The sequence below is a fragment of the Trichomycterus rosablanca genome, chromosome 26, assembly GCF_030014385.1.
Source record: "Trichomycterus rosablanca isolate fTriRos1 chromosome 26, fTriRos1.hap1, whole genome shotgun sequence".
NCBI classification, from domain to species: Eukaryota; Metazoa; Chordata; class Actinopteri; order Siluriformes; family Trichomycteridae; genus Trichomycterus; species Trichomycterus rosablanca.
The window spans coordinates 12,439,276-12,456,438 of record NC_086013.1 but is presented as its reverse complement, the minus strand read 5'-3'; the positions used below and the strand labels follow the sequence as shown (position 1 = coordinate 12,456,438).

Sequence of the window (17,163 nt, the reverse complement as noted above, 5' to 3'; positions counted from 1 at the left end):
GAATTCAGACTTCAAAGTATTGATGAAAGAAAGAAAGAAAAGTACATGTAAGAGCACACAGAGTGTATTTCCATTTCTACTCCAGCAGAGTGATGGATGGTAAAAACTCGGCCTTGAACAAAATGGAAACTTTTTATTTATTGTGTTTATTAGCCCTGCTAGAACGAGCTTTTTGGCTGATGCTAGGAGCTGCATTTTCATAAGGATGTCAGGCTTTCAGACTGTAATAGTAATGATCATGCTCTTTATTCTCCTCCCTGAGTGGATTTCTTTTGCTCCTGATGTTTTGAACATGGTGGCACAGTTGTGTAGCTCAGTAGGTTGTGTTTATGCCAGACAGCTCCAGGATTCTAGTGACCAGGGTTCTGCCTTCATCCACTTCACTTCTTGTTTCTACACTCACTGTCCCTTTTATCAGCTCCACTTACCATATAGAAGCACTTTGTAGTTCTACAAGTACTGACTGTAGCCCATCTGTTTCTCTTTCATGATGTTCTTCAATGGTCAGGACCACCACGGGACCACTACAGAGCAGGTATTATTTAGCTGCTGGAGTTTTTAAACACCTCACTGTCCCTGCTGGACTGAGAATAGTATCCAGCCAACAGCGCCCCATGGGCAGCGTCCTGTGACCACTGATGAAGGTCTAGAAGATGACCGACTCAAACAGCAGCAATAGATGAGCGATCGTCTCTGACTTTACATCTACAAGGTGGACCAACTAGGCGGGAGTGTCTAATAGAGTGGACAGTGAGTGGACACGGTATTTAAAAACTCCAGCAGCGCTGCTGTGTCTGATCCACTCATACCAGCACAACACACACTAACACACCACCACCATGTCAGTGTCACTGCAGTGCTGAGAATCATCCACCACCTAAATAATACCTGCTCTGTAGTGGTCCCGTGGTGGTCCTGACCATTGAAGAACAGGGTGAAAGCAGGTTAAAAAAGTATGTAGAGAAACAGATAGACTACAGTCAGTAATTGTAGAACTACAAAGTGCTTCTATATAGTAAGTGGAGCTGATAAAATGGACAGTGAGTGTAGAAACAAGGTGGTTTTAATGTTATGGCTGATCGATGTGTGTATAAAATTATACATATAATTATAAAATCATTTATTCAGCTTTGTTCAGCATGATCTAACCCCTCTCTTCTCACCCTCTTTGTCTTTAGATCACTAATCGGACACCCAAGTTGGGGGTTACAAGTTAATGAAACCCTCCCACACAGCCCTCGCGCCCGTCCTCAGAGCTCCTCCCACAAGCCCGTCATCATGGCGATGAGCAGCGATCCCGGCAGCGCGGGGCCAGAGCTCGACCCTGACTTCTCGAACCCCTCCACTGAGCAGACCACACTCGCTGACAAGATGGCTGCCATCACGATAACGGACCCCTCCACTAACGGGCTGAGGAATGGGGCTGGGCTGAAAAGGGCTTCAGCACAGAGGCCACACCTCTCAGGGAGGAAGATGTCACTGCAGGAGAGAGGGACGCACTTATCGCCACGTCGCCCCACTGTCGAGTCCAAGCGGGTGTCGATCTCCGACTCACAGGTGAGAACTGAACCCATACCTCTCTGTTACTGCTTTTCCACTGATGCGGAACGGTTCCGGTTCCGGTTCTGGTTCGCGAACTAGCGGGCCAATCTGGCACCACAGAATACTTGGTTTTTCAGCGCGAACCGTGACGTCATCGGTGGGCGTGTCAAAGTGTAGCGGTTTGGGTGCTTTGCTAAACCACTGTGCTGGTGTCTCGTATGGAGCTTGTCGCTGCATTTTTATCTTTTAAAGTTCACCTGATTAAATTTTGAGCCAGTTTGCCGCTGATATTTTCAAAGCGTCTTAAAAAAGATGAACTGTGTGATATGATGTGGTGAAAGTGACAGTACGAAAAACGCTTAACGTGAAAAATAAAGCGCAACGTGGCTTGTTGTACTAAAACAACGACCGATGAATTTGGGCAGTACAGAGCACTTATAACCAGTACATAGCACTTATAACCAGTACATAGCACTTATAACCAGTACATAGCACTTATAACCAGTAATAACAGTGAGAAATGTAGTGTTTCTATGTCGTACTTTTAGTACATTCAGCCACGTTACGCTTTATTTTTTATTACGTGAAGCTTTTTCGACTGTCCCGAGAAGATTCAGAACCCCGAGCTGCATAAACACCACACGTGAAGTAAATCCAGCTAAACACAGATAAATGTGGAGCTTTTAGACTGGATTTGATGGTTATTTTACACTAATGTTTGTTCGTGTCGTGGAACTTTAATGATATTTTATCACTCAAGCCGAGCGCTCAGCAAATCGGCTATTTGTGCCGAGAGTCGCGGTGAAAGCGAAGCGCAAAATGCTTCTCACGTCAGTGAACTAAAGAAAACAACTGCTACAAACACGTCTACGTCTTCTTATCACCAATAGCTGATCGATGCTTTTTGCATAAAAACGAACATCTGTAACAACGGCACAAATGCTCTCACATCATCTACAAGCTCCACCATCATGTTACTACTCTTAACTTTCGTTAAGCAACGCCCACCGTTGATGACGCAGGCTTGGTTCTCAAAAACTGGTGGAAACGCGGGTCAGTTCTCTACAAAATACCAAGGTTCTAAGAAACCTAAACAGAACCATTTGGAGAACCATGGTTCTTTTGGTGGAAAAGCGCTATGTTTGTCCGCCTTTATTTATTTTTCTTTCTGTATAATCATGAGATGAACTTTAGGGTTTAGATGTTTGTTTGGTTGCCGTGGTTACTGGAGTCTCAGTCTCATCATCCGTGTTACCGTTCGTTATGTCAGAATGATTAATTTGTTGTGTTGAACTTTTGTGTATTATAAGCTAAATGGACAGATGGAAGGTAAAAGCTTCCAGGAATCCTCTGTGTAAATGTTATTTATTAAAATTTTTATTTGCAGATGGATCAGCACACAAATGTAACTCACTGCAACTTTATATTTTTTTGCCACAGTGAATCATTCTGGTTTGGTCTGTTTTGGCACAGTTTTATGCCAGATACATTTCTGATGTGACGCAAACATCCTCATTTTATCAGGACGTGGGACCAGCACTATAATATAACGGCGATAACTAGGGATGTAACGATGCACCACAAGACAGTTAAAAATCGGTGCACATGTGCCCCGATTCGAATCGGTTATTCATTTAAGATGAATCGATATTCACTTTAAACAGCAGAGGGCACTGGCGCTGTTCACCTCGCCTGGTTGACGGCACTTCACAAAGTTGCCAGGTTTGGAATTCTCCAGCCAAATTTATTTACGTGAGGATACTTTCTTTATTTGTATTTTTTTTTAATTCATTTTCTCCCCATTTTCCTCCCGATTAAGCGCACTCAATTTTGTCTTCCGCTGCTGAGAGATACCAGATTGCATCCGAGGAGAGCACGTCACTGTACACGCCTCTTCCAATACGTGTACAGCCCTCCTCTTCTCGCCCCTGCATTCTGCACAGGCGTCTCTTCCGCCAATCAGGGTCCTTACACAGCGTATGAAGACCCACCCACCCACACATAGTCCGGCCCCAAACCTGCAGATATGGTGGGCAATTAGTATCTGCTGCAGGCACTGGCAATTATGCCCGCCAGATGGCGCCCAGCCGACCTGTGGCAACGGAAAAGCTGATTCACATAATTTGAGCTACCCTGAGCTGTAACACAAGTTTAAAAGTGAAACAGGGGAAAATCCAGCTAAACAAAGATACATGTGGAGCTTTCAGAGGCAATTTGACCGTTATTCCACACAAATGCAGATTCGTCTCATATTTGCACTTTGATGACGTTTTACCGCACCACTGTTTTAGTGCCAAGCACTGAACAAAGCGGCAGTCGCACACACGTCGAGTTTAAGGGTACAAATTTTCTGACGAAGGGCGTCGAATTTCGAAGATAGCGAGTTTAGGGGACGTTGAGTTACAAGGTATCACTGTAATACCATATAACACAAGCTACATCATATGATGCCATATAACACAAGCTACGCCATAAAGCAGCACTATTACTTTATTTGATGTGGTGTTTGTTCAGACATGCTGTACTAAACGTTCAGCGCTGTTCATGTCCGTTTTTTTTCAGTGACTTTCCCCAGACGCCACATAATCTGTCAGTTTAATTCCTTATTTCAAAATCTATTTATTTTTATTGGTGCAGGAGATGAGAGACTGCTTTAAAGACTTTAGTGCATTTTGTTTTTTCCCCACTTCAAATGTCGGTTGACACTCCTGGTATGTGCTGTGTGAAGTAACGGATTAAAGTCAAAGTATTTGACCTTCTGTGTCTTCACCTGACTCTTTTCTGTCCTCTGAAGTAATGAGAGCTTTTACTGAGAGCTCACCACCTCTCTCTCTCTTCAGTTTTTTTTTTGCTATTGAAACTGCATCAGTGCTGAAGCTGGATTTTGCCTGGAACACATTACCAGCCGTTTAGAATCCCAACAAGTTTAGAAATGTGAAATAAGAGACCAGAAATATAAAGACCACAGGAATTAGCGTTTATCCATCCACACCCCCAATATTACTAGTATATGGTCAACGGTATAAGGACACCATTTGAGTTCAGGTGTCTCAGCCACACCTGTTGCTCAGGTGTATACCAAAATGTTAGGACCACCTCCCAAAAACACATGGTAATGGGTCTGTTCGAAAACCTAGTGAGCTGCCTTGCTGTTTACTGCCTACCTGGGCAGCTGCCTCAGTAGAGAGTCAAACTCATAAGGCAGAATATTTAGACGCACTACTTAGACACAGTGTGCATGTGAGTATGTGGGTATATGAAGATTTGTATAAACCAATGCATTTAAAGAACAACATAAGAACAGCACTTGACAATTATCTACATTTACATTTTCAGCATTTAGCAGACGCTTTTATCCAAAGCAACTTACAATTGTGGCTGTTGAGGGTTAAGGGCCTTGTTCAAGGGCCCAACAATGGCAACCTGGCAGTGGTGGGGCTTGAACCGGCAACCTTTTGATTACTAGTCCAGTACCTTACCTGCGGTAAAACGTCATCCACATGTATGTGTGTTTAGCTGGATTTTCCCCTGTTTCACTTTTAAACTTGTGTTATAGCTCAGGCTCCTTAGAAACTGAGAATCAGCTTTTTGAGAGTCTAAAACACTTATCGTTAAAAAAAAGCTTAATGTGATATAACATTATAAACATATAAACATGAAACTTCTCTTAATTATTAGTAGTTTTCCCCACTAATAAAATTCCTCACTCATTTTAGTACAATGTCACGTTATGCTTTGTGCACTACCCTTCCTGCTGTGAATATAACCATGGTGTAAGCACGGCATAAAACATCTGAATAAATAAATAAACAGCTCGCACATCTGTCGGATGCCAAAACAAACACGTAGACGTCCGATAATATAGTAGATCACTGCGCCACCCGATTGCCTGTGTTTTTACCGAGCTTATTCTAAATTTGACTGAAATAAGAACTAGATGAAAAGTAGAGATGGTGAAACGACGGACTCAGTACTTCCCGGTTTTACTCAGGGAGGAGAGAGTAGATGGATGATCAGGTTTACCGTGGCAGTTTTGGTTGATGGATTGTGCCAGGGTTTTATTACCAGGATGCGAATGCTGTGAGAGAGAGAGACTGAGGATTTGCTGCAGTGCTGGTCTCACTGAGCATGTGCTAGTATTGGTCTTAAAGGAAAACCCTGGTGTTTTTTAAATGCCACACTGTGCACTGGGTTGAATTCAGAGGTTTTGTGGTAAACTACAGAAACACTGGCGGTTTAATCCGGTAGGATGTCATGCTTGTGTTTATGAATGTGACTTATAGGAAGCACAGCCTAAAGATCCACCTGTCCTTTCTGACACCTATTCTGGCAGATTTAGACCCATCTAGGAATAGGATTTTGGAAAAGGACAGCCTAGGATAGTGTGTTTGGTTAGTCTGGGCAGTTAAAGTCTAGCAGGTAAGGTACTGGACTAGTAATCGAAAGGTCGCTGGTTTAAGCCACTGCCAGGTTGCCACTTTTGGGCCCTTGAGCAAGGCCCTTAACCCTCAATTGCTTAGACAGTTTACTGTCACAGTACTGTAAGTTGCTCTGGATAAAAGTAAATGTCTGATTCAGGACAGTGGTAGCTAAGTGGTTAGGGTGCTGTTCTAGTAACCAGAGGCTTGCCGGTTCAAGCCCGACTGCTGCCGACTGTTGGGCTCCTGAGCAAGGCTCTTGACTCTCAATTGCTTGAATTGTATTTACAATTGTAAGTCACTTTGGTTATATTATTAAAGTTTGTCGCCCAGGTGGAGCAGCTGGATATTCCACTAGCAAGTTCGAATCTCAGCTGTGCTACTGGCCGTCTGGGCAGTCCAGCAGACTCAATTGGCAGTGCCTACAGCAGACAAAATTGGCCACTAGTCTGCGGGGTGGTAAAAGATTAAACAAAAAAAATGGGTGGGGTCTTTGATGCTTTATAAGGACTCTAATTAGTAGCCCGAGGTGCCTGAAGAGAAGTGGAGGAACTCGGAGGTCAGTGTGTGACCCTCCCTACCTGAGACTGGCCACGAATCCACCAAAGTATGGGCGAATAAAATGGGGTTGGTGGACTGCGCACAAGTGTGTGTCAGGTGAAAATATCCCTCTTGGACTTGATCAGGGTCTTCAGCAGTGGAAAATTAATTGGCTGCACTAAAATTGGGAGAAAAAGGGAGGAAATGCAGAAATAAAATAGCTAAAAATAATAGACTATTAAATGAATCAGAATAAACACCTCATTAAAATCTAAAAAAAAGTTAATGTGGTAAAATGCTGTTTTACTTCTGTACTTTTGACCTGCTTTTCTTTTTTAAATTGTTTTTCCTTCTGCATTCAGCCAAGTCAGGAAATGAAGTGGAGTGAAATATGGTTACAGTTTATTTAGCCCTCAGACTTTCACCTCCTACACAAGCTGTGTGAAATGAATCATTAAAAAAATTAAGAAGTTCATTAGAGGAACTGTTAGTGTTTGTGTTGAGAAGCTCATTAAGACCCTTGAGGCTGAAATAAACAATTAAGTTAAATAACTTTACAAGTGCTGGAAATCAAACCTAATAAACATTTACTGCACGTGTTTTTCTCTCAGCGATCTTCTTATATATACCTGTCGCATTTTATCTAAAACTACAATCAAGGTCACAGGTTTAAATACGCTTGTAATGAACATATACAGTATGTCATAGCAGGTTTGGGATTTCAGTGATGTTTGCCGCCGTTCTTTTTTGCAACACTTTGTTTAGTCCGACAGACTATAGCTGGTGACTTCTCAGTGCTCATAAAATCAGACCTGTTTGACTGCACTCATAATTACTAAGCCACCAGCATTTCAATTGGAAAGTCTCGTAAAGTTTTTATAGACCTCAGAGAGTAAAAAATGGCCAAAGGGAACATTCAGCTGTACCCGGTTTAACAGCACCTATAAAAAAATTCATTGAACTGTCATGATTTGTCAAAGTCAAGAAAAAGAGCAAACTGACACCTTAGGATCTTGAGACTTGAGGGAATCCACCGAAGTATGGGTGAATAAGGGGGTCGGTGGACTGTGCACAAGTGTGTTTTATGCTACCCTCCTTGGACTCGATCAGAGTCCTCAGCAGTGGAAAATTAATTGGCTACACTAAAATTGGGAGAAAATGCATAAATAAAATAGCTACAAATATTTATTTAATTAGACTATTAAATTAATCAGAATAAATGCTTTTTTACTTCTGTACTTTTGACCTGCTTTTCTTTTTTAATTGTTTCCTTTCTGTCTATAAAAAAAGTTCATTGAACTGTCACGATTTGTCAAGGTCAAGAAAAATTGACCTTATGCTATACCTTGACTTATGCTGAGGAGAAATTTGTCTAGATGGTCAGATCTTAACACTTGAGCTTTGCCAGGGGTGGAGCTAGTGCCAACTAAAGTCTCCACAATGCATATTTTGGTTGAGCGTGTAGCCTCTGGTGTGCCGCTGCTTTCACATCATCATCACATGAAAATCTTCTTCCCCTTAAAGCTTCTTCGAGTGTCCAAAAAAGTGGAAATCAGATGGCTCTCAATCCGGACTATAAGCGTCTCTCAGTCTCTCAGACACAACCAGTTACTGCTCCTCCCTCCCTCACCGTTTCCAACCAAAGTATAAAAGTGCGGAACTTTTTGTAGATTTGCTATTGACTTGTTGCCAGATTATTCCGTCGCTCCATCCTTGTTGCTTGCATGCGGCGTCTGTGCACGGGAACATGGGAACTGTGAGTTTCATTTCAGGCCTCATGAGATGAAGCAGTGCATTTTTCTTCACTGCTTCATCTCATGATCAGTGAAGTGTGTCGGCTTAATGTGATCTCTGTCTCGATTCAATCCTCACTGCAAAACAACATACAGCTTTATCAGAAGGGCCGTGCATGTAATACAATTCACTAATGCATAAGAAATTCAATTCTGTCTTCATTTTGACTGCAGATAAACATTAAATCGAAAGTAATTTTAAAAATTGGATCGATAAAGTAAATAAACATTACCAACTGCAATAAAAATGTACAAATAACTCAGTTTAATAGCAGTTTATAATCCATTAACGTTTTAGCAAAAAATCAAGTCACGTTAAATTGATTCGTATGGCTTTTTTTTAAATCACAAATCAGGTTTTTTTTTTTTTTTTTTTTAGAGATCCATAGATCCAGTTTCAAACCCCCTAATGAAAAGCATAATGAAAAGTTTGTGCTTAATGTTTGTGCTTTTTACGATGTACAGGTAACTAATTAGCTACAGTGTTGCATCATTAAATTGATTTGTATGGCATTTTTTATAACAGCAGTTTTTTTTTAAGAGATCCATAGATCCAGTTTCAAACCCCCTAATAACCAAGCATAGGGCGACAAGCAAGACAAAACCCTTTAATGTTTGTGCTTTTTACAATGTACAGGTAACTAATTAGCTACAGTGTTGCATCATTAAATTGATTTGTATGGCATTTTTTATAACAGCAGGTTTTTTTTAAGAGATCCATAGATCCAGTTTCAAACCCCCTAATAACCAAGCATAGGGTGACAAGCAAGACAAAACTCTTTAATGTTTGTGCTTTTTACAATGTACAGGTAACTAATTAGCTACCGCTGCAGTGTTGCACCATTTTTTAAACATGGAAACCAAATAGAATGAAACACAAAAAGTCTAAATAAATTTAATGAAGTATGTCCTAATATTCACCAAATAAAACAATCAGATAAACGTTTTGATCAAGTGGTTTATACCAGATGCAGCATTGGACACACACCTAACACATTCATGTCTTGTACTGTACTGTAATGTCCTAAATACTTACAGGAAAACAATCTATATCAATACCAAAGAATAGAAGAAAAAATATATACATACATATATATATACGTATATATACTGTATATATAAGGACTATAGACTGACATAAATTACCTGCCCCTCCTGCCGTAAAAAATAACCACTGTGTAAGCACGGTGTAAAACTTAAATAAATAAATAAATAAATAAACATGGACGGATGCACAGCATTATGTACAGTGCAGTGCAGTGTGGTGTCAGTACAGGATGTCTGTGGGCACTCCAGAATTCTTCCTTCTATTAAATGCTTTTAGATAGATTGGCTTTGTGTGTGTGTGTGTGTGTGTGTGTGTGTGTGTGTGTGTGTGTGTGTGTGTGTGTGTGTGTGTGTGTGTGTGTGTGACAGAGAAGAAAAATTTAATGTTTGTGCTTTTTACAGTGTACAGATACCTAATTAGCTACAGTGTTGCACCATTTTTTAAACATGAAAAAAACAAATACAATGAAACACAAAAAGTCAAAATAAATTTAGCGAAATATGTCCTGATATTCACCAAATAATGCAGTCAGAGAAATGTATTGATCAGGTGATCTATACCAGATTCCACATTGGACACACACGCTTAACACACTCGTATCTTGTACTGACTGACTGAATGTCCCATAGCCATGCCTAAGACTAGGAGAAAAATCTTAAATCAGGCCAAAATGAAAACATTCCTTAATGTTTTGGAAGAAAAGGTCTAAAAAACATCTAAAGAACAACATACAAGCACTATAGGCTGACAGATGAGAATTATCTACCCTTCCTGCCTTAAATATAACCACTGTGTCAGCACGGTTTAAAACATGTACATAAATAAATGAATTAAATAAATACAGTATCAAATACTTTTAGATAGAGTGTCTTTGTGTGTGTGTGTGTGTGTGTGTGTGTTGCTGAGCTTTGTGCTGCATGCTAGCCCATGTGGTTTTGTTTTGAATGTTCCTGTGATCGTGTTTAATCAGGCATTTAATTACCCTGAAATTACTGTCTAATTATTTTGAAAGGTTTCTTCATAAACAACACAGTGAAAACAGTTTGCTTTGGTATAGTTTAATATATTATTATTTTATATTATATTATAATAATTATAATAATAATAATTATAATAATATAATTATTTTTTGTTGTTTTCAGGACTATATCCAGCTTAACCAGTACAAACTGAAGTGTGAGATTGGAAAGGTGAGTAGAATTACACATCCTTCATGTTAAAATCAAAAGATGTCTCGTACCCTTCAGAAAGCCCCACAGGTAAGTGTAAAATCCCACCAAAAGAGGTGAATTGGCCGCGTCTGATAAGGAAGGCCAGGTTGGGAGTCGATTTAATGTCACCACAACAGCGACGCCCACTGTCAAGTAGTCCCAGCATGAGTGGCTAACAAATAAATGTTCTCCTAACCCAGCGTGGATGGTGTTCATGCAGTGGACGTTGCCAGTGCAATAAAAATTGCACATGAACCTACTATGTAATTGGGTTTATACAGTATGTACTGTGTGGCGACAGTTTGGAGAAGGATGCTTCCTGTTTCCATAAGGACATAAATTAATAAGTTTGACTTGCACAGAGCCCTGACCTCAACCCCAATGAAATGGTCCCTATACGTTTAGCCATAATGTGTATGTAATGCTCATGGTGGAGTTTAATTTTTACACTGTTTTTTTACCATTCTTTATCTTCAGGGCTCGTATGGAGTGGTCAAACTGGCCTACAACGAGGACGACGACAAGTATTATGTGAGTCTTTCAGTGTCACTAATGTTCTGTGTTACACAAAGTTAGTGCACTCCTGGTTTCCTGTAGGAAAAATCTATCTATGTATCTATCTGTCTGTCTGTCTGTCTGTCTGTCAATCTGTCTGTCTGTCTGTTTATTAGTCTATCTGTCTGTCTGTCTATCTGCCTGTCGGTCTGTCTATCAATCTGTCTGTCAGCCTGTCTGTCTGTGTCTGTCTATCTATCTACATATCTGTATGTATGTCTGTCAGCCTATCTGTCTATCTATCTGTCTGTCTGTATGTCTATCTCTCTATTTGTCTATCTGTCTGTCTGTCTTTCTGTCTATTTGTCTGTCTGTCTGTGTGCGTCTGTCTGTCTATCTGTCTGTATGTGTATCTGTCTATCTATTTATTTGTCTGTCTGTTTGTCTGTCTATTTATCTGTCTGTCTGTCGATCTATCTGTCTGTATGTTTATCTCTCTATCTGTCTCTTTGTCTGTTTGTTGATCTGTCTGTCTGTCCATCTGTCTGTATGTCTGTTTCTCTATTTGTCTATCTGTCTGTTTATCTTTCTGTCTATCTGTCTATTTATTTGTCTGTCCATCTGTCTATCTCTCTGTCTATTGGTTGGTGTGGTGGGCGTGGTCTGAAGTGTTTAAAGGTTCTGTTGTTTGTTAAGACACTTGAATGTCCATTAATTGCATCAGCTTTAGGTGACAAGTGAGATTCTCTGATTGAAATAATGGTCCTCTTTGACCTGTGTGTGGTGTTTGTGTGTTTATGAGAGTGTGTGTGTGTGTGTGTGTGTGTGTGTGTGTGTGTGTGTGTGTGTGTGTGGTGATGCTAAGTGATGAAGCTTGAGGTAAAATTGGGTTAGTGCTTTTCTCACTTGATGGTCCACTCAGGCTGGAAATGACCTATAGCACTGGTGATGGACTTCAGCTCTGACTGAACACATCGTTTTGAAAAGCCAAGAGCACTGAGAGAGTTCTTGAGAAAAGAAAGAATAATAAAATAAAAATGTCTGTCTCATTCTGTCTCTAGGTGCCAGCCACTGGGTAATATTATAATGAAATCTTCAGTTGCCATAGCAAGTTTGCTGACTGCATTGGAGGCATAATATGTTTGTTTGCTTTCCCCCTTTCCTTTAACTACACGAGTATTAGTGTTGTGATATATACAGTATAATAACAATCAAAATGACAGCAAAACTACTCTTACAGCATCTCGCACTTCGACTAAGCAGGTTTTCTCTGTGCGGCTTGATTTCTGAAATCAGTGAGCCTAGAGCATGGAGGTTGTAATTAACATCCTCTATTTTACACTTTCATAATGACTTGTCAGCTAATTAGAGTGTTGAGGGTATTTTCGCTCCATCACATGTACAGTCTCAGAATCCACAATGAACACGGGGGGAGACTGGGACTGGGTTCATCTGAGATGTGTTTGATACAGGGTTTAGCATGACTTCTGCAGTATTGTGCTAGTTTAAATTGCTTTGAAAATGAGCTCTGACCTTTCCACGGTATAATAACCATGTTCATTACATGTTAGTTTCATTTTCATGTTTTACCACCACTTTATTCTGGTCAGGGTCACGGTCAATCATACATCAAACACCGGCTTGTTTCAAAATGGTGCATACATTTAAACAGATTCTTGTTTTTATTCTATTTTACTAAATGTCTCAACGTTTGTAGTTACCATCTCAAACAAAACCACAGTTGCCCGGTATCACAGTATTAAGCAATCTTCAAAATAACCCTGTGGTGTTCACATATTGGGAACAAGTTTGAAATGTTTTTAAATGATTGGGGACCAAAAATGTATACACGCTTTACTATTTGATCCCCTACGTTCTTCTGATTTAACACCCCTGGACTTGTGTCTATGGGGAACTCTAAAGGATGTGGTTTATCGTAGAAAACCAGATTCAGGGCATTGCATGGCATCCCAGAAGTGTTTGATAATGTTGTAATCTAAATCTAGTGACTTAGGTAGGAATGGCAAAACCCCAAACTCAGATGAATGTTCCTCTTTAATTTGTTCTCTATAGACATGTGTGGCGGCACGCTGTCTTGATGGAAAAGACCAAACGCATCAGAATGAATGCGGGCCGTGAACGGGTGTAACTTGCCAGAAAGGAGGCACACATAGCATTCACCTGTCAGAGACTTATAAGGGGTCCGATGTAATGCCAACTAAACAAACACCATACCATTATGGAGCCACCACCAGCCACTAGAGTCCCTTGTTGTAGCAGTTTTTTTTTTTTATGGCACCTCTTTTTGTTCTTTTTCAAAACCAGTTACACATTGTAGAACCAGAAATGAACCAGTAAACACAGACAGAACAAACGTTCCCTCTTTTACCATGCAGCTGTTTAAAAGCTTCTCATCCTTTCATTACAGATCCCTAATTTCTTGCCCAGGTGCCACAAATTGGCATCTTGTTAGTCCTAATAAGCAGAGATGTTTCAAAACATCATAAGACGCAGCGCTCAGTATTCCCACAATGCACTTCTCTTTCCGCTTTTCACACAGGAGAATAGGCGCAGGTGCGGTTATCTTTTTTAATCAGTCGTTTTATTTCATTTGGATGAGATGTTAATTAGTCATTGTGTTGAACAGATTCAGACAGATGCGTCGTACCAGGACGCCGGAGTTTGCGCTTGATCGTGCTGGTACACGTGTGTATTTATAAGATGTTTTTATCTGAAGTGACTCATGGGATGGATAAAAAACTGTAAACTGATAACATTGTATTTAATTTGGGGAGCTTATAACGACTGGACTGTCGTTTACATTCATTATTTCAGGGTCTCCAGGTGTTTGGGGTGAATCAGTGCAGCCAGTTTACCTCCTACATGTCTTTGGGAGGTGTGAGGAAGCTGGATTACCTAAAAAAGCCCTTACAGACATGTGAAGAACATGCCAAACATTTTACAGACAGAGACCTTAAGCTTTTAGAAGGACTTTAGTAACCATGTTGCTTTGTGCTACTACTATTTACATTATTGGGGATTAGCAGATGCTTTTATTCAAAAGACTTACAGTTCTGTGACAGTATACTGTCTAAGCAATTGAGGGTTAAGGGCCTTGCTCAAGGGTCCAACAGTAGCAACCTGGCAGTGGTGGGGTTTAAACCAGCATTTTTTTTCCCCAGTACCTTAACTGCTAGGCTGCAACTGCCCCTTTAATCCTTCTGCTTTTGCTGGGTTGAATAGATGGTACTCTGTCCTTAATCAAATCCAGTGAGCTGTAACATCGTCCACTGTTTCATTTCTTACAGCATATTTAGGAAATGTCCACACTGTTATGTAACACTCACACTTTTTAACCTGTGAAAACACAGGCTCATTTTAAATTGTGCCAATGGAAGAGGATGACGGCAGGCTTGGACCTGAAGCAGATGTTTCCAGTAAGCGCAGAACCTTAAGGCTGAACAGAGCTTACTCTGTTTTAACACATTTACATTTACAGCATTTAGCAGATGCTTTTATCCAGAGCGACTTACATCACAAGCAATTAAGGGATACGGGCTTTGTTTAAGGGCTTAACAGTGCAAATTGGCAGAGGTGAGGCTTGATCCAGCGACCCTTAGATCATACCACTAAGCTACCTCTGTCCTAATAAATAAGTCTCATTACAGCATTTGGCAGACACTTTTGTTCTGAACACAGTTTGAGCGATTTAGAATTAAGGGCCTTGCTCAGGGGCCCAGCAGTGGCAAATGCACCCAGACTAGCACATATCTACCGCTTGCTGCTGATGGTGTTTCCGTTCCATTTGTTTGGGTTTGGCTATGACGAATCAAAAGTCGGCACTGTGGTGACGCTCATGCAATGTAGGTACCTAATTAAACACCTGAACTCATTAAACGAAAGGTGTGTCCACATACTTTCAGCCATATAGTGTTTATATAAAAAAAGAAATGTTAGAAATTTCAGTGGAGGTGGCCGCTCAGGTGGGGCAGCGGTAAAACACACGCTGGAGCACCAGAGCTGCCTGCCGGCTGAGCTGAGAAGCCACATGAACAAAGATTGGCCTGTTGTTCAGATAGGGGTGGGATATTAAGCCGGATAGGGTCTCTCTCATAACTAATGCAATCACGACCTCTGCTGGCTGATTGATGGCGCCTGCACAGAGATGAGAAAAGAGCGCTCTCAGGGTGTGTCTCTCCGTACACAGTGCTGATCCACATATGCACTCATCAAGTGTAGGTGACAATACATACGGCTGCTCCCCATGTGTCGGAGGGGGCGTGGGTTAGCTTCGTTCTCCTCAATCAGAGCGGGGGGTCGGCATTAGTGGAGAGGAACCATGACACAATTGGGCAATTGGATGCGCTAAAAGTCTGGAGATAAAGGGCAGAAAATGCGTAAACAAATGATATATATATATAAACATTTTAGTAGAGGTTATTAAATGTGTATTATTTAATTCTTTGTCTTAATTGTGACTTGCAGAAGCATTAAAAATGATATGAAATGATACGCTTTGAAAGCTGTCATGCCACCATGATCAGGTACTCAAATATTTGAGGGTACAATAGTACTCCTATTTTGTATTCTCTTTTTCCTTCACATCACACTGCATCCCATTCACCTCGTTTCTATTCCAAGTTGATTCCCGCTGGTGGATAAATCGCCCTTTATGAGGCCATTATTCCTCACAAGCTGCAGATCCATTATTCATTTAAATGTGCTGCTGGATTTCCATAATCACTTTCAATCACTTAGCCAGAATCAGCGTGATCCTGGAGAGTTCCATTACAGCTGGAGATTGATACGTGAGCCTGGACTTACACAAGCATACGCCGCCTCTTTGTTTGATAAATGTAGAAATGGAAAGAAGTCGGCCTGATTATGTCACACACTTCAAAATCTCAGACTCCTTAAATAACGGTCGTGATTGACAGACGCATTTTGTGCCAGTGGCAGGAAATAATAACAGAAACTGAGACCAAGTAAAATGGGCTAAGCTTAAGTTACTTACCTCTTTATTTTTGGCTTTTTTTTTCAGGCAATGAAAGTGGTGTCCAAGAAGAAGCTGATGAAGCAGTGTGGCTTTCCACGTACGTTTTTTATTGTTATCAGCAAAAGGTTCAAACAACAATATCTGTCATGGTATGGGGGTGCATCACTACCCCTGGCATGGGTCATTTGAATTTGTTTGCAGGTACCATTGGCACGAAGGCATATTTGAGAATTTTAGTCAGACATATGCAGCCATTAAGGCAACGTCTGCAAACCATGCCAGGCTTCATCCTACACATAACTTTGTAGACACAGAGTGCATGTGCTAGACTGGCCTGACTGCAGTTTAAAACTGGCTCCTATTAAAATGTATGGCACATTATGTAGAGGAGATCCAGATCACAATAGCCATAAATTGTAAGTGTTGTATCAAGCAAAAATAGACAAAAATTTCACTTGCAAAACTGCAATGATTAGTATTTTAGCAGTAAATTTTTTTGGCAATGATTGGTATTATAACAGTAAAAAACAAGCAACTGTCTGAACTTTTTAGTGTGTTGCAGGCATAAAATTTTACTTTTTTATTTTTTTTACTTCCGTCAGTTAATTTTTTTAAGTGACTAAACAAATCACAGATTCTTGTTTTTATTACATGCAGTATTATTTATTCTTATTTTATTATATGCAGTACTAAAGTGTTACAGTTATAATTTAATTTTCTGTGTTTTTAATGTTGCTTGTGTTGTGTTTGCAGGACGTCCTCCTCCTAGAGGCCCTAAAGCAGCGGCAGGTGAACAACCTAAAGTGCTCGGCCCCCTTGAGAGGGTCTACCAAGAGATTGCCATCCTGAAAAAGTTGGACCACCTCAACATAGTCAAACTGGTGGAGGTAAATTTAAGTTCTCGGCTGTATTAAAAACCCTTCATTAAGTCATTATGGTTAGTGGTAGCTTAATGGTTAAATGGTTTACTTACATTTTAGACTCCACAATCTCTTGAAAATCTGCCCATATTTCTTATACTTCAGTAACTTTACTGGCTCCCAGTTCCACCTCATATCCAGTTTACAAAACTCATTCTTACATATAAAGCACTACATGGCTTTGCAGACGCTGAATGTGT

General features: G+C 40.5%; 1 protein-coding gene across 1 annotated transcript in view; it reads left to right on the top strand.

Moving 5' to 3' along the window:
• Positions 1-17,163, top strand: part of camkk1a (calcium/calmodulin-dependent protein kinase kinase 1, alpha a) — a 52,120-nt gene that overhangs the window by 21,218 nt on the left and 13,739 nt on the right. The window contains exons 2-6 of the mRNA XM_062988614.1: positions 1,179-1,557; positions 10,484-10,531; positions 11,030-11,083; positions 16,089-16,140; positions 16,797-16,930. Coding sequence (XP_062844684.1) covers positions 1,279-1,557; positions 10,484-10,531; positions 11,030-11,083; positions 16,089-16,140; positions 16,797-16,930 — 567 coding nt within the window. The 5' untranslated portion in view covers positions 1,179-1,278. The remainder of the gene's footprint in view (positions 1-1,178; positions 1,558-10,483; positions 10,532-11,029; positions 11,084-16,088; positions 16,141-16,796; positions 16,931-17,163) is intronic.